The sequence below is a fragment of the Ostrea edulis genome, chromosome 5, assembly GCF_947568905.1.
Source record: "Ostrea edulis chromosome 5, xbOstEdul1.1, whole genome shotgun sequence".
NCBI classification, from domain to species: domain Eukaryota; kingdom Metazoa; phylum Mollusca; class Bivalvia; order Ostreida; family Ostreidae; genus Ostrea; species Ostrea edulis.
In genome coordinates this window covers 21,948,527-21,971,506 of record NC_079168.1, presented here as the reverse complement: position 1 = coordinate 21,971,506, position 22,980 = coordinate 21,948,527, and the positions used below count along the sequence as shown (strand labels likewise).

At 36.1% G+C, this 22,980-nt stretch overlaps 1 protein-coding gene and 2 pseudogenes across 1 annotated transcript; 2 read left to right on the top strand and 1 right to left on the bottom strand.

Moving 5' to 3' along the window:
• Positions 1 to 442: 442 nt before the first annotated feature.
• Positions 443 to 20,543, bottom strand: LOC125652164 (hillarin-like). The gene is made up of 6 exons (XM_048881161.2): positions 20,378 to 20,543; positions 20,011 to 20,229; positions 18,920 to 19,155; positions 1,585 to 2,746; positions 1,127 to 1,319; positions 443 to 1,020 (listed from the first exon to the last, which is right to left on the bottom strand). Exons 1-6 carry the CDS (start codon positions 20,522 to 20,524, stop codon positions 860 to 862), a joined length of 2,118 nt encoding a protein of 705 aa, XP_048737118.1. The 5' UTR covers positions 20,525 to 20,543; the 3' UTR covers positions 443 to 859.
• LOC130054483 (uncharacterized) lies at positions 3,626 to 5,783 on the top strand (annotated as a pseudogene).
• On the top strand, positions 8,755 to 11,853 carry LOC125652165 (uncharacterized; annotated as a pseudogene).
• Positions 20,544 to 22,980: the final 2,437 nt, after the last annotated feature.

Below are 22,980 nucleotides of genomic sequence, written 5' to 3'. Positions count from 1 at the left end.
TTATTTTGACTATCGATTACTCCGTTTACCTGATCAAGTCGGGTGTTACCATCCGACAGCGGATGCTTACTCCTGCTAGACACCTACCCCCATTTCTGGTATATGCAAGGTGAAGATAACGAACAGTGATCAATCTCATAACCCCTACAAGCAATACAAAATAGACAGTTGGGCAAACACGGACCCCTGGACACACCAGAGGTGGGATCAGGTGCCTAGGAGGAGTAATCATCCCCTGTTGACCGGTCACACCCGCCGTGAGCCCCTAGGGGTTCATCTTAACCCAACTCTATTTTGTATTGCTAAAAGGAGTTATGTTATGAAATTGATCGTTATCTTCACCTATCAGTCTTCAAAATCTGTTATTATCTCCTTTTAACTTGTCAATATAATCCGACAAATCAACATGAATATTTCGTAGAAGTAACAATGATTTTTGACAGTTTCTAATGACAAGTCGACATCTCTTTATTGACTTCAGACAAATCAGGATAATGCTCTGATAAGTTAATATAGCACATTAAAAATCGATACAATTTTAAATTATTGAATTAAATTATGTCGCCTTCACATGTAATGCGTTGAATTGCAAGTAAATTACAGTTTTCTCAAATGCAGTTGATTTGTTGGAACCTTTTGTTGATTTGCTAAAATGTATGTTGAAAAACGGATGACATTATAATGAGCTTTGGAAAAGATGCCTATATTCTGATTTACTTTGTAACATACTTATATCACAATAAAACAATAGTTTCTCCATATTGATCATTTGTTGTCTCCGTGAAGAGTGACTGAGCTGGTTTGGATGAGTTTTGTCGTTTTGTCATTTTATTCTTTGTTCAAGATACATGCCTTGATTTCAATCACGAAGATTATCTCTTTCGTCTTCTAACTTTTTAAGAATCTTCTCTAGCTCAGAGATTTCCATGGCACAGATTGGTGCATACTCAGAAGATTTCAGTCTTCGGAGTGTTCTTAGAGTCACATGGTAATGATTTCGAAGTTTTGCATCACGAGCATCTATTGACAAAAATAACAATTTGAAGTGAGAAACAATAATCTTAAATCCATTTGGATGGTGCTTTAAACTGAGTACATGTATATATTTCTGTTATCATATATTTACCGTTTTTCAGTTTTAGAAGATCTACTTTAGTCTTGGCTGACACAATGTCGTTATCATTTTCATTTATTTTCTCCTTCATACATTTTTCTATCGCTTGCGAAAGTACATCAAAGCTGCTCCAGAAATTTCGCCCAACATCAATTGACGATAATGCGTCTTGCAACTTCTTCCTAGCAATCCTCTGATTAGCTCTCTTGAAACAGAAAATATATAAATCAGGTATACCACATCTTTCTTATGATTTTACAAGCTACCTTGCAATGACTAATATCACTGTGCATGGACGAAATCAAATCTTAATCGTTTTATATTCAACAACCCAGAATTCTTCTAGATTTAATGCACAGTAATGTGCAGTATTTGTACGATATGGATACGTATATACTAGTACATTTATGTGATATTAAAGTGCACCATTTGAACGAGAAATACAAAAAGAGATATTTCATTATACTCACCTCATGTTGTTTTACCATTGTGGTGAGCAGGTAGTTACAGACATTTACACCATTGTGAGCATACCAACGACTAGGATATGCTCTTTCCTCCTTCATGCAAGAATGAATTGTGAGAGCATATTCGCCCTCACTGGGAACATCAGTTCGAATAAGTATCATGCGTGTTTCTTGTTTTATTTCAACTTCAGCATGCCGATCCAGTTCTTCAGGTTCCATGTCATTTTTGTGCAGTAATGCTACAATCGATCTCTTTTCGATTACGGATTTGACCACTGTAAAAGAAATTTCCAATTTAGTATTCATCTGTATCGGTATTTGTCCATCTGAATGTGACGGTGTGAAAAATTTTGCTGCAATAGCGGCAGGTCCCGGGCCAAATCCGACACGTCCAGGGTTAAACGGGAGAATTTTACAGTTTTTCTGCGGGGCATGATTGTCAATGCGAAATTCAGCAATTCTGGAGAGTGGAGATTTATGAGGACCACCGTAACAACAAAGTTTGAAAGTTCCTTTGATTGGCAAGTTCATCATAAATCGCCAGACGTCGCCACATCGTATCATGGCGACCAGTTTTGGAATGTTTTCAGCCTGTAACATCATATTTTCTTCGTCACTATTCCCTGTCCCCTCCTTTAGGTATAGTTCATACCACAAGTCGAGTGTGTTTGCGTTCTTCAAAGGGGCTTTTATTTCAATTAAACACTCTCCAGTGTCACTGGTTAGTAAGCATGTGTTTGCCGATATCAATTTTAAACCCATTCCAAAAAATGTAGGAAAAATGTAAGGCATGCGGGAAAATTCATTCCTCTTTACGGGATTCTTAGTTAACTGCCACTTTTCGTCGGCAGGGTGACACCAGTATTTGAATTCCTTCGGATCTGGAAAAATATAGTATTCTTTGAAAGCTTTTTTTAAAACGCCGACTGACTCTTTTTCTTTTCTACCAATTGTTTTCCCGTTTTCCTCTAATTTTATCCATCCACCAGCATTACGCCCTACAAGACTTTTGCAGACCCAGTATGGGTGCACAATTTGCCACCTCCTGTTTACAAAAACAGCGGCCCAAGTGTCTCCATATTTCGAGCTTTCTACCTCTTCCCCCGGCTGATAATCCCCCGCCTTTGAAACTCCACGTACCTTGACACACTTCAAACCGAACTCTCTGAAAGAAATAAAGAAGAAATGCAATATCAATAAGGTATTTTGTCTCATTGTTTTTCAATTTATCAATGAAACGTTGCCTTCTTTAAAGAGAAAGATTCAATTATAGCTCGCGTATCGAGATATCACGACTAGACCAGAGAATATTCGAGCTACACATGCGTCTAATATGTTTCACGTTGAAAAAAAATATTCCATAATCCTAACGACCGTCCTTTTTATCTCGCTGATCTGAGATTATGAACTAACGTGGATTTATCTCAATTTTAAACTAGTCTTATGATTTCCGGTATTTGAGAGATATCGAGGCAAGCTACTGACAAACAAGTTGATGGTACAGGGGTTTCAACATTCTCATGTTAAGTCAGCATTTCGCAAATTCTATGGTCGTTATAACGATCTAGTTCTTCAATACAACCTACCAGTGGGTCAAATGCTGTCTGACGTGTTTTATACCGATCGTTAGGCCGTTCTTTGCACACCAATTTTTTGACTACGGATAATTCCGTTTACCTGATCAGGATATAGGGCTTACGGCGGGTGTGATCGGTCGACAGGGGGTGCTTACTCCTCTTAGGCACCTGATCCCATCCCTGGTGTGTCCAGGGGTTCGTGTTTGCCCAACTATCTATTTTGTATTGCTTATAGGAGTTATGAGATTGATCACTGTTCGTTATCTTCACCTTTCATCTCTTTAATTTTAAGATATATCTTAAAGCCCACTGTGACTCATAAAGGGATAAATAAAATTTTAACAGGGCTCTCGCAATTTTTTTTCCATTATTGAAAATATGAACTTTCGAAAATTTACAAAGTTTATAAGTAAATAATTCCGGTAATAAATCAAAAATAGAATTTACGTCTGGTCCAGCACCAAATTACAGTTTGTTCCGCCTCCAGAAAAACACGCATGAGCAGAGGACTTGTAAACAATACAGCATGGCGTCTAGAGCGGGTAAGCGTCCTGTGGGAAGACCGCGAATTCTTACCGACTCGGCCAAAAAGAGAGCGAAAAGTGAAAGGAATAAATCATATTTGTATAAAACTAAGATTTATCTCGGAGATCAATACGAAAGATGGCAAGCAAAGAAGGAAGAACTTGGAGAAACGCACGCAGGACTGGCGAAGATTCTACTTGACAGGTTGGTTTTGAAGTTATTATTTGAGGATAAACCTGGATCGATCGGTGGTAAACATTCTTTAAAATATTATTTATAAACCCTCTGCGAGTATTGTGTTAAAAAGACTCCATATATCTCCTTAGGTGCTCAAATTATGAGTTTGCAAGCTTTTCGGGGGCCCCTAAGGGGAATTTTTGAGAAAACAAAGATATATGATTTAAACAGTATTTTATTATGATAATTCATAATAGGATTAGACAGCAGGCACTGCCTATACAAGTCTTCACCGTTGATATTATATTAGTTTGATTCTGTTATGATTTGTAAAGTCTAATATTCATTTTACTGTATTGGACAGTATTCAATTCAAATAGACTTGTAACGGACAGTGAAACAGAGGATGCAGACTCAGCTGACCAGTCACTTACATTGCAGAAAAAATATCAACGCCTATATTAAAGAAAAAGCTACATCTCCTCCCCCCAGATGTATCAGAAATTTCATCAGCTCTAAGGTAGGTGTATACATTATTATAGGCAACTGAAGTGTGGATACCTCCCCCCGGAAAAAAAATCTAAATTATGTGACTCCACTGATCACCTTCATAGCTTGTTCTGCATAGTCAATTTGTACTTTCTGCAAGCGTTTGAGACAATCATTTGTGAGATACTATAGGTACCTGTTGTGTGGATAGACTTGTACATATACCCCCCTCCCCTCCCCTTAGCCAATGAATAAACGAATATAAAACCAAAAACTTATCTTAAAACTGGCTTTACAGAATGACCTAGGGAGGTGATAAGTGGGGAAATCACATATTTGAGGTAAATTTGTGATTCTATATTTATTGTTTCATTAGATGGAGGGGGTATCCACATTTGAGGTGCCTGTGAATACTACATTAGTCCTTAGACAAATTCGCCCAAAAATATTGATCTCACCATAAACCAAGGTTTTAAAATTTTATTTTCCATAGTTTTATGTGTATATTGGTAATCTGTTAATTTTGAACACTTGCATTTGATTGTTAACTTATAAGAGCTTTATTTTTATGTAGCCAGAGTACTGATACAGAGAAGCAACAAGAAGTGGCAAAATCTTCTCCTCCACCAGTAACCAGTCAGCAGGAATCTCCTGGGTATGCAAACATTTGTTGACTTATATTGTAGTCTATATTTGATACAATCAGTTCCCTACTAGCTTCACCTTTATGTTTCCTCTCCAATGGTTGTCATTCACACAGCAGACCTATGGTAATGTGTAATGGTAATGCATTGTAATCATTACATTTTTTTTTTAGTAATGGGGTGTAATGTGTAATGCACCCATTTTTGAAATACAAGTAATTATAATGTAATGCATTACTTTCATAAAAATGCTAGTAATATCATTACTTTTCAATTACATTTGAATTACATGTCAACATCATTACTAACCCCCTAATTTAGACCTCTTTGGAAATAAAATGTGACATTACTACATGTATTTGAATAAACAGCAAAGTATTTGTTTAGAACAGATCTTGATACATAGTCATAGTGTGATTGACAATCACTTTGATTTAAATGTTTACTTCAAATAAATTGTGTTCATAGATTTTCTTTGTATTTTTTTTTCATTGTAATGTGTAATGTAATTCATTACTTTAGCAAAGTAATTGTAATTTAATTAATTACTTATATGAATGAAAATAATGGTAATTGTAATGGTGAAAATTCCAATGTAATTGTAATTTAATGCATTACATTCAAAGTAATTGACCCTAGGTCTGTCACACAGTACATTTATATAAAAGTGAAAATTATATCATCAGTACTTGTACTTGACTTGTCTTTTGATTAAAATTCTAGCCCGAGTCACAAGAAAAGAAAACTCTTTGATGATAAAGAAGTTTCATTCATCAATCCATTTGAGTAAGTGATATTTTGCCAAGTATATCCTAGCTATCACAATCATTATACTTACTGGCTTATCAAAAATGGCATGTTTCAGATAGTATGATACTTAGCAAGGATACGCATTATGATATGAATAACACATGAGCTATAAAACTTTTCAGTGTAACAATAGATGTAACAGCAGTGACATAAATTCTGACGAAGAGTATGAGCCAAGCTTTAATGTGACTTTAAGGTACCGGTAATTGATAATTATGTTAAACTGATTCAGAAATTTATCATCAGAGTTTAATTAACTCTACAGTTTTGCAATATGTAGAAATGAAATTCAATTGATTCTATATGATCATTTTTGAAAGTTTGACTCAATATTTTCTATACCCTTTAAGTCAAGGGCTGGGTCAAAACCTTTAAAAATGAAGCATCCTCTACAAATCATCTTCACTCAAGGACATCGAGCAGCAGTTAAACTGAGGGTATAATCATGAATTATGACAAGCAAGGTTGCATTTTCCAGAAATTTGAAATTTATGGCCTCCGAGTCTGGGTTTTTGATGCTTTGGTGTGGCTTTATGGCTTGTAGAGTGAATTTTATGGTTTAGGGCGGGGACCAAATGGGTATTAGTCTGTAATACAAATGCATTTAAAGCATGTGTGATTTAACTTTCCATTTCAGAGTTGCTTTATGTTAGTCAGGTGACCATTTAGGTCCATGGCCCTCTTGTTTGACCAAAGAATTTTTATTTGCAAATTGGAAATTAATACATGTACTTTCTTTGTTTTACATGACATGTTTAACTTGTTTATTTCTCAGCTTAATTTGAACAGTAAAATTCTGTATCGGTGAAATAATGTTCATTATGATAAGCTTCAACTTTTAGAATATATTTTGATTTCAATTTATTTTTTATTTTTTTTAGACCAAACAACATGTATGGTTTGAAGGAAGTAAGTTTAGAGGTGCAGGAGTTTGGAGTGGAGGAAGTAGAAGGAGATGAAGAAGGGGGTCTTCAGAAGACAATTGAGGAGACAGGGTCTGGTGTCACAAAGATCAAGAATGTTGAAGAGATGTCCATATTAACAAGGACGAGACATGCCTTGTGTATAAGAGATGCTTGTTAAAGTTGGCCAATACACACATCGACTACAAATGCAAAGTGAAGGGTTGCAATTCTCCTATCTCACTGCGCACAGGGAATATAGGCTCAGCTCTGTATATTTTCTGGGTAAGCATTCCATGGTCTTTGACACTAAAAAATATTAAGATTCTATTTTGTTTTGTTTTTAGATCACCTGAGCTTCAAGCTGAAGTGAGCTTTTCTGGTTGTCCGTCTGTCTGTAAACTTTTTACATTTTTAGGTCACCTAAGTAAACTCAGGTGAACTATTGCAATTGGTTGTCGTCGTGCGTTTACCATTGTTAACTTCTTCTTGATAACTACCGTTCCAATTCTTTTCAAATTTGGTTTGAAGCATCTTTGGGACAAGGGGGACATAAAGTGTAAATTTCAGAACTCCAGCACCACTGGGGCCCTAAGGGCAGGGCAAAAACTGTACAAAATTGACCAGTTTTCAAAAAAAATTCTTCTCTACAACTGCACATGTGTAAGAAAAACTAAATGCATGGTGATGTAGAGCGGGAAAGTTTCTACCCAAATTGTAACTTTCGTGATCCCCGGGGTAGGGGTTGTGACCCCAGGGTGGGGCCAAACTTGGTATATAGTGTTTATGTGTTAAACAATTAAATAACATCTTCTTTAGTGTTATTGATACTAAATTGAATCTAAGTGGATATTTAGAAAAAACAGGTAGTCCTTTACCAAAAGTGTAAATTTCATGATTCCCGGGGTGGGGGTTCTGACCTATGCATACTTAGGAATAGCAGAAAAGGATGTACAAAAAAATGGTAATTTTACACATCTTGTTTTATACTGTTGATGAATATCAGAATTTAGCTTAGATATTCAGAACAGGAATTTTTTCTTCTTCTAGATTTCATAACCCTTTGGAGTTTTCTTTGTCTTTTTCACTAGTACTCAGGTGACCGATAAGGCCTGTGGGCCTTTTGATTTTAGATTTCATAGCCCATGGAAGTGGTGATACTTTTTCACTAATATTTTTCACCTTGCATTCAGGTGACAGATAAGGACTGTGGACCTCTTGTCAACTTCTTCAGAACCACTGGGTCATTTATAATCAAACTTGGCCAAAAGGCATCCTTGGGTGAAGGGCTTTCAAGTTTATTCAAATGAAGGGTCATGCCCCATTCAAAGGGAAGAAAATTCCAAAAATGCAAAAATAGGGTGGGATCATTTAAAAATCTTATTCTCAAGAACCACTGGGTCAGAAAAGCTTACATTTACATGAAAGCTTCCTGACATAGTGCAGATTCAAATTTGTAAAAATCATGCCCCCCCGGGAGTAGGTTAGGGCCACAAAAGGCATCAAAGTTTTACATGGGAATATATAGGGAACATCTTTAAATAATTGAGCCAAGGTGACACAGGTGAGCGATGTGGACAATGGGCCTCTTGTTTCTTTCTTCATTTGCTATTTCTGATGAATATTAACCTTCTTTTAAAATTATTTTACAGGAATGTACCCAGAAACACTTGGCACACAAGTGGTGTTCTCAGCCATTGCTGAATAGAAGACTGCATGGAGGGGACTTGCAGATTGTTTCTGCAATTCTGACCTCTGGAAACAATTATGCAAAAGTTAAACTTTTTGCAGATTTCTTGAAGCTTTACTTCCCTAGTATTTCAAAGTTCTCAGCTATCCAGAGAACATACTTGATACCAACCATCAATACATTCTGGAGAGAAGAACAACTGGGCACAGTAGAGAGTTTGCAAGGACAAGAAGTTATTGCTCTTGGTATGTATGATAGTTGTTTCTTTATTTAAAAAAACCATACCTTATACAAGTATATAATATGAAATAGAATTTATATATAGCATACTTATTGTGTAGGTGATGGAAGGAATGATAGTCCAGGGCATAGTGCACAGTACTGCACATATTCCATAATGGATAACAGCTCCAAGAAAATAATTTCCATCATCACCATGGATAAAAGAGAGACGGGGAAGAAGAGCAGTAATATGGAAAAGGGGTGCTTTTTAAAAGCTATGGAAGACCTAAGAGATAATGGTGTTGTTGTAGCTGAGGTTGTTACCGATGCACATTTACAAATTGGAGCAGTTATGAGTAAGTGCCACTTTACAAAGATTTCACTTTTGTTACTAAATCACTATGTCCTGTCAGTATTGCAGATACTGCGTTAAGGAGGTATGCTACACCAGAGAAATTTGATGTAGATGAAAAATGGAGGATATATACAATAATATTCTGTAGTTGAAAATTTTCAAATTTACTTTATTTTGTCAAAAAAATACAATTTTAGTAGAAGGTAATCTGAAAATTTTTTAAAACCCCTGTTGGACTCGAACCTGCGACCTACAGTTCAGCAGGTGGTATTCTAACCTACTGAGCTACTCGGCTAGGTATTTAAATGGAAAAGGAAAAGTTAAATATTGCTGATAACTATTTTTTCATCCATGTTTTTAAAGGAAGTCAGCCATTATGACGATGTAGAGTACTACCTTAAGGTTTGTTTTTTTTCTTCAGAGAACAGATTCCCAGAAATAAAGCACTCGCATGACATATGACACGCTGCCAAAAACCTGGGCAAGAAAGTAGTTGCTGCTGGACAGCGTAAGGAATGCCGACCTCTCCTAGAGTGGAGTCGTGGCATTATCAACCACTTTTGGCATGCTTGTTCTTTGGCAACTGATGTTGATAGCTTTATGGTATGTTTCTTTTACATTGCAACTAATTGGGGTGGTCCCCCGGATGAGACTGCAAAAACTGAGGCCCCCTCAAAGGCTGTAGGTGCTGACATAGGCCTAAATTTTGCAACTCATCGCAGGTGGTGATTTTTTCTCAAGAACCACACAATAAAAACTAAATGCATAGTGATGTAGAGCAGGAAAGCCTCTACCAAAATTGTAAATTTCATGATCACCGGGGTAGGAGTTATGATCCCAGGGTGGGGCCAAACTTACTATATAGTATTTATATGTATGTTTGCTGATACTGTATAAAATCTAAAAGCATACTTAGGAATAGAAGAAAAGGATGTACAAAAAATGTGGAATTTCACAACCCAGGGTTATGATTTTGGGATGGGTCCAAATTAGTCGTATCTATTGATGTTTTTATGTTAATACGCCTATTATTTAAAGCCTTTCATCAGTGTGTGCACTTTAGAGGGCAGTGAACACATCTTGTTTTATACTGTTGCTGAGCATTTGAGTTTAGCTTAGATATTCAGAACATGAAATTTTGTCTATATTTCATAGTCTGTGGTAGTGGTGATACTTTTTCACTATTATTCAGGTGACCGATAAGTCCTGTGGACCTCTTGTTTTAGATATAGAAAGTTTTGAAACATATATCTAGAACAATAATTGACAAAACAATTTTCCTTGTGTTTCAGGAGATATGGTGTGGTATTCTTCACCACATTGTCGGGGAACATGAATGGAGCATGTCCTATAGCAGTAACTTCTATGGGGAAAACAAATGCCAGCATGGTCCACTGGAGGGAGAGCAGAAGGAGTGGCTGGAGAAAGGAAGCCCTGCACACAAGGCTCTCATTGAGATTGTCTTCAACAAAAGACTTCTGAATAAGATACCCTATTATGTAAATTTCAGGTAAATGTTGTAATAGTCATTTCAGATTATTGTTCAGCATTGTAAGTTACCTAAATACAGTAACTCAGTGGTTGGAACATTGGTTTTATAACTGCAAGGTCATGGGTTGGAGTCCCTCACATACCATGGGTGATTAAACCTAAGACAAATCAAGGGTAGTTATGATAGTTATTGTTTCTTTGCCAAGCACTTGGCATTGAAAAGCAAGAAATTCATTGGTTTTTTGGATCAGATTTTCATAACCCCAGGTCCCGTGTCATGACAAAGTTTTCGATAATGGACATTCTTCATGGTCCTGAGAGTCGTGTAGATGTTTAGATTAATATGTGGCACTTCATGTATGTCTGAAGCTGTCTCAATATGATTTGAAACAACAAACAAAACCAAAATTATTCAAACAATGCATTTGTTGCATAATATATCAGAATCAATCCCTTTCTAATTTTAAACCAAAGAGGAGGGAAAAAATTGCACTTCCTAGTGTTTTACAAAACTTTCCTACTTGTATTCTGCAAACCACAAATCTGATTAAAATACTAAATTCTCAATATATTTTATTGCAGATGCTGTAATTTTTAATTCGATACTACTTCATTTTTCAGAAGTACAGCAGAATTGGAGACGTTCAACAATCTCATTTTAATGTATTGTGGCAAAAGGTTTGCTTTTCCCCCACCTGTTTACAGGGCTAGAAGCCAGTTGGCTGCATTAGATTACAACAACAATGTGGACAGGATGGTGAAAAGAAACTTGGATGGGACAGTGCAGTAAGTATTTTAATTTACTTTATATACGTGTATAAAAGTTCCATTTGATTATTTCCAATTCAAATGATGGGGTGGTTCAAGCTCTTTCCTAGTCTTAAGTTGTGTAATAGGCTTCACAAAATTATTTGGTAGCGGGTGTAGTAAATTTTATAATTCATATGTAATATCATACCTCTGATTTTTTTCTATAATAGGCAACACAGAACATTCAACAAAAAAGTGGCCGCTGGAGTGTAACACCAGTAAAAGTTGAAAAGAGCTACAGACACGTGGACATCATAATGGAAAGAGTGGTGGCTGCTCGTCTAAATGACCAGGAAGGCATGAGTCAGCCTGTAGTGTTTGACATGGATGACCCACGCCGCTTGTGCAGGACCATTGCCCCAATTGGTCCAAAGCCAACGACCGAGTTGCTCGAGGAGAAAGTGTCACGGTTTCAAGCAACAGACTAATCGTGAACATTTGCAAATGTAGCTTTGTTAATATTTGTATAATTTAGTATAGTGTGTAAACACGGTCACCTATGCATACTTGATTTTGTTAAACAACCCAGAAGACTGATGTACTGGACTACTGGTGCTTAAAATTGAAATTTCTGATATGATATCCATCACAATGTGCTTATAGGAAAACTGATTTGAAATAATGCTAACAAAAGTTTTAGGAAAATTGTTTGTGTAGTTGAACTTTGATATTTCTAACATCGATATCTTAAATACTATGGATATATCCAAGGGAGTTAGAAGGACAAATTACTTCTTTATGTATAACCTCAATGTCTTGCATCCTCGGAAATCTTTTTCTCTTGGCCCCATCAAGTTAGAAATTTGACAACATTTATCAAATGTCTTTGTTTTTACAAAGACATCATGCCATACGTCATATCATAGTCTCAATCAGTCCATTAGAATTCAGGTGTTATCTTGGTTATCAAACAGTCTACAATTTTTAGCATTATCGTGTACATATCATTTTAGTGTATGTTTTTCCCCCAGATATTGTCATGTTTATTAGCTAGTCTATGATTTTCATGTATTCTCTTAGTGTGTAATTTCTGGAATTACCATGTTTGTCAGACGGTCAGTCCATTACTGGATGAATTCAAATATCCTTATGATCTCAAATTCAATACTATTTTCATATGATACACATATAACTACGGCTGTGGTACTAAGAATATGTGATGGTTGGACTTCAATCATGCACTTTTCAGCAAAATGAACCATAAGTATCAGTATATTGCAGCTTGGCACAATTGATCACTATGAAGAGAGGAAGTTGCCTATTGTTTGTCAAGGTCGTAGTCTCAGTTAATAGGAAAACAGGCAGAATACGGACCGAGCTATTGGGGCTAAGACCATTAAACTTGGTACACATACTCTTCATGCCAAGTGAAGGTCAAAGGCTAAGGTCGTACCATTAAATAGCAAGAAAACTTTGTAGGCAGGATGCAGACAGATCTATTGGGTGTAGGAGTCAAACTTGTTACACGTACACCTTACATAGGATGCCTATTGTTTCTCTAGGTCTCGGTCATAGTATAAACCCTTGTTTTCATTACGGATATTTATTGCTCTGAAATTTAGTCACATGCTTCCTCTTGGGGGGGATAAGTTCAGTTGGATTGGTGCACCATAACCTACTTTAGGGATAAAAGTGGATCAAACAGTTTTCCAGACTTTTTATCCATTCAGAGTGAATTATGTACTTGCAGTTCCAACGGGCATGTAGAATTGTGCACAGGTATTAGCAAGATTGTGTCATTACATTTTATAGGATTTTGTATTAAATCATGACTTTGGGACACACACACAAACTTTTCGTTATATGAAATGAGAAACTAATGTTGGTATACAACTATATTTTAGTCAACAAAAAACATTGTAGGTCAGCAATGTATATGAAAATGCCTTGGCTGAAGGCATTCAATCCTTTAATGAATTCAGACATCCTGATGCTCTTGAAATTTTAGGAGCAATTCTGGTTTGTTAAATGTTGGCTACATTATGTATAACATGGTAGATGCAAATCATTTTTGCCAACTTTACTTAATATTGACCTCAAGTTTTAGAGACTTTAATTGACATCTTGAAAAAGTCTGAAAGATTGTCCATCAAAATGTGTTCAGCAAGCATTGCAGAAGATTTCTGAGTCCGGTTAAAAATTCATGTCTTCAACTTGACATGTTCCAAGTTGTCGTGCAAGATTTCAAATTACGGTATAACGTGACAGTCGGTTCAAATGGAGAATGTAAATATATTTTCTCCATATGTTGCTCAAAAACAAAGATATACACAAGACTAAATTTTGGTTGCTTTGGATTACACAGGTTCTGGATAACAATGACATACATTTATTACAATTGTACTGTAATTCGAGATATTGGCATTTTACAATGTATTGGTCAAGATATGTTTCCCCTCTATTTGATGAAGTTTACAAACAACTTGATGCATATCATTTTGTGTTGATACTCAATATCCAGAAAGTTTAATCAGGTTTTGGTACAAGTAATAAATAATTTATATTTTATTGGAATCTGTTATCTTTGAAACCAATGTAATGTCCATGAGGGTCAGGAAATTTGTCTCTGATACGCCACACACAACAGCTAGGAATTACACGTCTATCTCCAGCTCCCAATTTCCCATGATGCCAAAGTACAAATTGGCGATATCCCGTGTGGCGATTGGCTCTGTTTCTATCTGAATCTTCTGGCATTGCCAAAATATCTTGGCGGTAGAGTCTTGCCAATGCAAGAACTGCCTCGTCTAAAATGAGCACCCCGAAATCCTAAAATATACACATGCAACGGAATTGTTACAAAAATATAATTACTAAAATATATGGTACACAATAGTAAAATTAATGTCAACCAGAGTGCCTCAAACGTACCGGCAATCTAGAAATACAGTTATCAGGATTTCTTTGGCAGCAGACTTTCTCCCTAGGAGTTGGCATGTCTCTACAATGAGAGCAGATGCACCATGATGGTTGTTCTGTTCCACCTCCAGAAGGTTGAAATCTTTGTTCAGGCTCCAAAATACTGAACAAGTACTCTGGGTTTTCCCTCACAACTCTTTTAAGGATGTCCCTCATCTCATCAGGTGATAGTGCATCTACTTTACTCTACAGAGGTGTAATGAAACAAAATTTCAAACACGCTTCAAAACGATTGTAGACAATTTCAACTTATACAACATTTGCATTAAAAATTATTCTTGTACCTCAATAGCTCACCTTATCTCTGCTAAGGCTGTTGCTGCCATCTCTACCGGTGGTTGGACCCTCCTTCGTCCCCGCTTGGTTGGTGCTCGGGGATGAGCCCTGAGTGCAACGTCTGGCTCTCTTTGTATTCTGGGCCGTCCTCTACTTCCACGAACTTTCCGTGGCCTACCACGTCCCCTTGGCGCAACTGGTTGCGGCGGTGAACTACTACCGGTATCCGATTCGCTTTCTGAGACCTGTGAGAATTAGTAAAAATACATTATTTAAATATATAAGTGTTGTTGGTAAATATACGCAAATTTTTCAGAAACATTTCCCGCGAAAATGTCGAACCAGTCGTGGACCCCACTAGTTCGAAACATCCTAAATCGGAGAAAACATTTGGTATATTATCAATTTTCATGAAGTAAACATTGATATTATTAACCTGTTCAAAGAATTTCAATAACCTTACCTCGGATTCCATTTTTCCTGACTGCAGTAATTAGCGTTTCTTCTTTATCTGACAATGTTTCTTAGCACAAGTACCTGCCACTCTCTATCACGTGATACAAACAGATATGGTAAAAAGCGAAGCGATTCGTAAAACAATTTTATTTCCGGATGATCTTTAAACGGCCTTTACACTGTGTAGGGGTCGCATTGAGTGTCTAAAATATTCAGTAGAGTTTAGTTTTCCATAGCTCTATCTTTTTCCATTGTAAAACAAATAAAAATAAAACATGATTTTGAGCCATAGTGGGCCTTTAAACGTAAAGAGATATCTCTTTAACTTTGAGAGATATTTATTTTACTTTGAGAGATATCTTTTAAAGTTAAAGAGATATCTCTTTACCGATACAAAAGATATAACCGTTAAAATTAAAGAGATGTCTTTTTCAGAAAATGTAATAGATTTTTGGCTATATTTAGCTCTGAAGCTTCATAGTTATTTCAGATTTCAAACATTTCGGTTGAGCATCACTGAAGAGACATTATTTGTCAAAATGAGCATCTGGTGCATCAAAATTGGTACCGTATAAGTTTTACATATCTTTAAATTTATGAGATGTCTCTTAAGAGGATGTCTCAGTGAAAAACATGTATATGCAAATTGGTCCGGTAGCAAAATTCTCTGTTTGGATTCAAACTTTGTCAGTAATATCTAGTATCAATGAATTGAAATTCTGAAATAAATTTATCTAGATCATTCTACTGGTACCAGCTGGTAGACCTGTTTCTAAAAATAGACATCCCGTGGGGATACGGGTTAGAATAGATCCTCAGTACCCCCTTGCTTGTCGTAAGAGGCGACTAAGTGGGGCGGTCCTTCGGATGAGACCGCAAAAACCGAGCTCCCGTGTCACAGCAGGTGTGGCATGATAAAGATCCCTCCTTGTTCAAAGGCCGTAAGCGTCGAGCATAGGCCTAAATTTTGCAGCCCTTCACCGGTAGTGGTGACGTCTCCATATGAATGAGATATTCTCAAGAGGGACGTTAAACAATATACAATCAATCAATATTTTTTTTTTTACATACGAGTCGATGTGTTTCAGGGCCGAAACGTCATTGGGTCGAAGTGTCAATGTACTATGATAATAATGTTGAAACGTGATCATGAGTGATTTAAGCAAATAAAACAAACGGGTGATCAATATAATGATGAAATGAAAACAAAATACCTAAAAACCAAAGGAATTGATTGATGAATAAATGAAAATCTTTATTTTACATTTGGGTCGAAGTGTTTCAGGGCAGAAGTGTCAATGTACTATAATGTTGTGGAAATGCAATGATATGGGTGAGGTTGGCAAAATGAAAAAAATATGGGCCGAAGTGTCTCAGACAAAAAAATTAGTGCCGAAACGTCTTGGGCCGAAGTGTCCAAATTTTAGGGCGAAACGTCTGGGTCGAAGTGTCTTTGGGCCGAAACATCTGACTACCCTCCAGGCACGTACAAATATTTACCATACTGTCCAGAAAGTTGTTCAGAGCATTGTAACAGTCTCAAGTGACAAGACACATCCCTCCAGCATTCATATATTTGAAATATATGGCATTCACTAAATGCAGTGTTCGAAAAACCGCTGAAATCACACATACTAATCCAACTACAGTAATGCAATGCATGATGCACGTCGCGTCTGCTCACCATTTCTTCCCGTACTTGAATGGAGAACGGCATTACGGGAGACAACTCTTCCAAATATTCTCATAATCTTGTAATATATTTTCATTTATGATATCTACTGTTCATTTTTATGTTTTTCATTTTTCTTTGACTTTATAATATTTATTTACATTAAAATTTGTTTTTTACCTATAAAATAAAATCATATGAATTATGTTTAGATAAAAATATGAGGTAAACAATACATGTATATTGGTTAAACTCAATAAGGTCATTATTTCAACTACTTACTTGATATATTAGATATGAAATGCCATCAGTGAATTTTATATATTTGTTAAAACCTAAAGTGATCCTTATAATTTATATCATGAAATTTTGATCTCCACTTACGTTGTACTGCTGCACCAAACTGTAATATCTTATCTGTAATTTCAAAGTTTAGCTTACGTAGGGCTTTGTCCTTAATCATAAATAGATACAATCAGAGTGAAATATTAATATTCTTTAATTTTAATGTACATGTATGTTTTGATGATATAGCAAAACAAAATATTTTTAAAAAGAATTACAATTATTTTATAAGGCCTCAAACTTCCATGATTACTACTATGCATGAAAGCTAATTATTGCTATATATAAATAATCAGTTGTTTCTAAAAATAGAAACACGTGAAGAAACTACAAAGTACATTTTTCATAACAAGTTACACACTAGATCATAGTGATTTTGCATGTTCTTCTCTGATACATCCTCTTAAAGTTTAAGAAATGACCTTAATAATTGACTACAATGGTTACTCTCGTCTTTGACCTTCACCTTTTGTATGACGTAATAAATGCACATGATTAAAATGGCTGAACATGAAAGAAGATGTTGTCTCTACCCTGTTGAACAGTAGATCTAGTACATTTGTTTGACAAAGTAAATAAAAATAGTATATGTATGTATGCATCAGATGTGTGTATTTTTCATTCATACATGTGTGCATATCGAAAGCGAAAAATGCCTGCATCTCGTCACTTCCATCTTCTGTCAAGTAACACAGTTTTGGCACGCTTCCGCTTGGGGAGCATTCCGTGTGCGTTTAAAAATATTATTTTAAAATCAAGAGAGATATCTCTTTGAGTTAGAGATATATATCTCTTGAGCTCGGAAAGAGATACCTTTCCTATTTTAAGAAATATCTTTCATTCAAAATATATCTCTTTAAAAAAGTGAAAGAGCTATCTCTTTAACTTAAAGAGAGATTTTTTATCTTAGAGATATTTCTTTCCAAGTGAACGAGATGTCTCTTGAAGTCAAAGAGATATCTCTCAACGTAAGGGAGTGATATTTCTAATTTAAGAGATATCGCTCAGAGTTGAGAGATATCTTTTAAAGTTAAGAGATATATCTTAAAGTTTAAAGATAGCTCATAACCTTAAGAGACAAACAAGACAAAGAAGACAAACACTATATGACAAACGGGATGATTTCAGCTTCTCCATCGTCAACTTCCCACATTTATGTAGCAATATTCCATTATCACCTGCATATGGTGTTTCTATATCTCAACTGATTCGATATGCAAGAGCTTGTTCTGGGTATAGTCAGTTTTTAAATCGAGGTAAGCTACTGACAAACAAGTTGATGGTACAGGGATTTCAACAGTCTCGATTGAAGTCAGCATTTCGCAAATTCTATGGTCGTTATAACGATCTAGTTCGTCAATACAACCTCGCATTGGGTCAAATGCTGTCTGACGTGTTTCATACCGATTGTTAAGCCGTTCTTGGCACACTGATTTGACTGCGGATAACTCCGTTTACCTGATCAGGATATGGGGCTCACGGCGGGTGTGACCGGTCAACAGGGGATGCTTACTCCTCCTAGGCACCTGACCCCACCTCTGGTGTGTCCAGGGGTCCGTGTTTGCCCAACTATCTATTTTGTATTGCTTGTAGGAGTTATGAAATTGATCACTGTTCGTTATCTTCACCTTGCTCTTAAAGTGAGAGATATCTCTTTAGATTAGAGAACTATCTTTCAAAGTTAAAGAGGTTTTTTTCTCGAGTTAAAAGTAAAACGGCTTGACATATGAATGCTACATGAAGATTAAATTATATGAAATATCAGGATATCAGTATTACACTACAAACCCCCCCCCCCCCTTTAGTTATATACACTTCCAGTTGTAATACACCAAATGTTATAGATTGGAGCCCGTGAAAAAAAATGAACGGGGGTGGAACTCACTTCCCTTGGGAAAAAATGCTGGATCCGCGCATGTATATGTACATGTATCTGAGTTTGCACCTATCAGTAACCGTCAACATATTTTTACGATACCTGCAGAGAACTGTAAAAAATGTTACGAAGAGAGAAATTTTCTGCGCGAGTAGAGCCAAGAATCCCTTTGGCGAGTCTCTAGATGGAGGCACATCAGTCCAATCGTTAAGATCTTGTTCCCCGAGCCACACTATGATGGCCCGGACACTCAACTTCTCCTCCTCTTCATGGCCAGACAAACCATCCAGCAGATAATCTTTAAGATTATCAAAACTATCTGCTCGCTCTGCAGGGGCCTGCGTAAATAAATATTCAGATCTGATACATTTCCATTTTCGCATAGCCAAGTGTCCGAATCGCATACTCTAATCTCCCCCTTGGAGGATTTAGTCGCATTTTTGACACTTCAAAATATCGCGCTTTAGCTTTCCAAGGCATCCAATCAAATCGCGCCATACAGACAGTTTGGTTTGAGTAATGGTGGCCCCCATTGTCTCGCCCATGTTATCGCCTTTGCCATGACATTTTGTCTTAAAAACATAGACAGGCGATTTTCGGATAATGTTTTGGGGTTTACGATCAACTTCTAAAGATAACCAATTATGTACATCACCCAAATGACGATAAAGGGCGGTATGTGCTGGAATAAACTGAACAAACTCAGCAAAAATGAGTACTGTATCAAAACGAAAGTAGAAACGCTGAAATCTGAATGAATTGTTTTGATACGTGATTTATACTTAAACACAAAGGTGACAAAGGCGTCTAGCAAGTATGCACACATATATAAAAAGCAATTTTATTGTTTTCAACTGTCAACTCCATTTTGTAAACATACATGTACATGTACACATATAACAGAAATTAACCTGCTTGGTTAGGTTTGGTTTTCGACAAGAAAACAAGGAGGGTGGGAGGTGAGAGTATGCGAATCGGACACATGACTTCCGAAGACGATAAATTTCATGTCATCTCAATTTTAAATATAGTGCACTAGCAGATGGTATTAAATCTTATATTCATTTCAGATATCATGAAAAGGTAAAGCATTAAATATTCTTTTGATGGTGGTACCAGATTAAATCACGTAACTAATACTATGTCACATATCAATAGCTATATTTATAAATAGATCACACACTTCCCTTTACCTCTCGCGCTCGTTTGTCAATGTCTTCCATCGTCAGTTTATGTTGTGCCTCTTCTGAATTGTTTCCCGCAGTAGAAATGGCGTCGCTGTCCTCATCGCTTTGTAGAATTGGTGACCAGTTCTCAAAGAACTTGGCATATTTTTCTCTATTTTCACACACATTGATCGGGTTATGTGGTTTCAATGTACTGTACTCGTCCAATTCATTTGGTATTTTCACCTTGAAATATGTTGTAAACCTCCTCATACTGACGCCATTAAATGATATAGACGACTACAAATATCTTGCATATAGTTATAGCGGTACATATTCTTTTCTCTCTCTTGCAGTGAACTATGATTTACGTTTATATACAATGAATACATACCGTTTCTGTTGCATCATCCGTCCCTATGAATATATGATCGGACGAAGTCTCCGGTTCCTCTTCCGTCGGTGGTGGCTGCAAATCTGGAGTAATAACGACATCAAATGATGAAATGACTTCAACAGATTTGCTGGACATACACCCCATCGTTAATCGTCTGTTTGTATTTCCTATGAACAATAAAATTTCGCTAGAAATTTCATGGAACCTATTGTTTTCAAAAAGGAAGAGAATTTTATTCCACCGAAATCATGTGTGGGCTCTAAATCAGGGTTTGAACAAAAAGACGGTATGTAAGTAATCGCTAACTGATTTTCAGTTACCTTTAAACAAATGATTTATTTGAATTTTTGGCATTTGATAGTAGTGATATTATATAATCGATTGTTTAAGGAAAGACGTGAAATTTGTAATCGATTTATGCCGAATACAGTTTTATGTGTAAAATTATCAGACAACGTTAGAGTCCGTTGTATGAGGCATAAAAATATAACTCATACTTAAAACATTGCCATTTTAAAAACGCCGTCTGATAATATACTATGGGCTTGGTGATTATTACATAGGTGGATCCGGGAGTTTGTGAAGGGGGGGGGGGGGTCTAGTACTTTATCTTCTAGGTACTTTTCACAACCTCCAACCCGTCCATTTTCATTCACACACCCTTTGCTTGTGTACACAACATCTCAGGGAGATCTGTAGACAGTTTATACATGAAAATGCTTAGTTTGATTAATCATTTTTCTATGAAATTATGAATTTTTGAAAGTTGATTTTACATATATATATATCAACTCCCCTATGAAGTCACTCGGCTCAGGGTGGTGTGGACCTTATCACTTCTTTACAAACAGATGTAATTTTCAGCGCTAGCACCAAATAGGCCGTAAAACGTTCGTAGGTATTACACGTTTAAATGCATAATTTCTGTAAAATTGACTTTTCTACCGTCGGTCAGTTAAATATGTATATCGAAAAACAACCAAAATATCACTAGAAATACAATCTAATGTCAACAGCGATATTTCACACATTCAAAAATTCCTACACACAGACAGAATATCATCGATCATAATACAGTACAGGTCAAAAACACGGGACCCCGCGGACTGATGTCTTGACGTTGCGGTTTCTGCGTATTCTATAACAGCTGCATGGAACTTTCAAATTCTAGGATACATACCCATGTACACACGTGCCCACAATCGCGAAATCAATCGATCGGCGATGGTACATATGTGTAGTAGCGTTAACTGATTTGTGTTTAAAATGCAAATGAAAGCAAACTGCGTAAACGCATTTCTTGATTTGATCAATAAGGTGGAAAATGAATACAGCCACTCTAACATTGAATGTGGCGATGCACGCTATTTTCACGAGTTCGACCGTAAATTCTGATTATTTTAGTGCGCAAACAACCAGTCATGCAGTTCAAACTTTCAGAACTTTGTAAATCAAATCAAATATTGATAAAAAAAATCAACAAATGTTTTGTTGTGTGCTTTCAAGAACATTTGTCATAAAAAGTTTGAAAATCAAACTACACGCCATAGAATTTCAGAGTTTTTAAGATACACATTTCCCAGTGGTCAGCAGAAAATACACTTCAAGATGACATTGCACACTTTAAAAATTCCCTACACTGATTTAAAATATTTCATAAAACTATATTTTAATTCTCTATGACAAATCTATTGGTATTTCTGTGACACAAGAAAACTTTATTCTATTCATCACAAAGTAACCAACCGTATAACATCGCAATGAAACGCCAGGACGAAGTGATTATTATAAGAATACGCATCGGACATTCAAAATTGACCCATTCTCACCTACTAAACAGAGAACTTCTCAGCCTGAATGCATACCTTATGACTGTCCGTTAACTATATATCATATTAGAATGCAGTGATTTTACGCCTGTAAAGGATAGACTTTTTGTTAATGTGCAATCAATGCAAAAACGTTTTACAAATATTGACAATCATTATATTATACAATATTTACAAGAATGCGATTTTTAAAGAACAATTTGAATACTTTGATAATACAACTGTTAATATACACGAAATGGTCTGCATTTTTACCTGTGTAAGTATATTCAAATTTTTATCCTTCGGATGGGACGTTAATAGGTGTCCCGTATCAAAGATCACAACCCCCTTGGCAAGCAAAAGATCGTTTCCCTGATTTTCGAAAAAAAGTAGGCTCACTGGGGGGCTCAAACACTTAAAATCAAACATATATCAATTATGTAACCGACATAAAAGGGATGAAATATTGACAAATGGCGTAAAACCGCAATCACTCAATCTTAAGTAACGAGTGTCAGCTGATTGACAGATATAGCACGCGTACCTCGTGTGTAACAATCGCTATGTGCAGTGAATAAATTACCATTTTAGGTTTCCATTACTAAATACATGTAGTTAGATTAAATGATTTTATTGCCTTTTAGATTCATAATGGTGCAATAACCTTCCATTATACTCTATTAATATTCCATTAGACTTATACAGCACTCCTTGTGTAGAATTAATCATACTCACATTCTATATTTGCACTTCTCTGTTGATTTACGTAATTTTCATTATTTATAGACA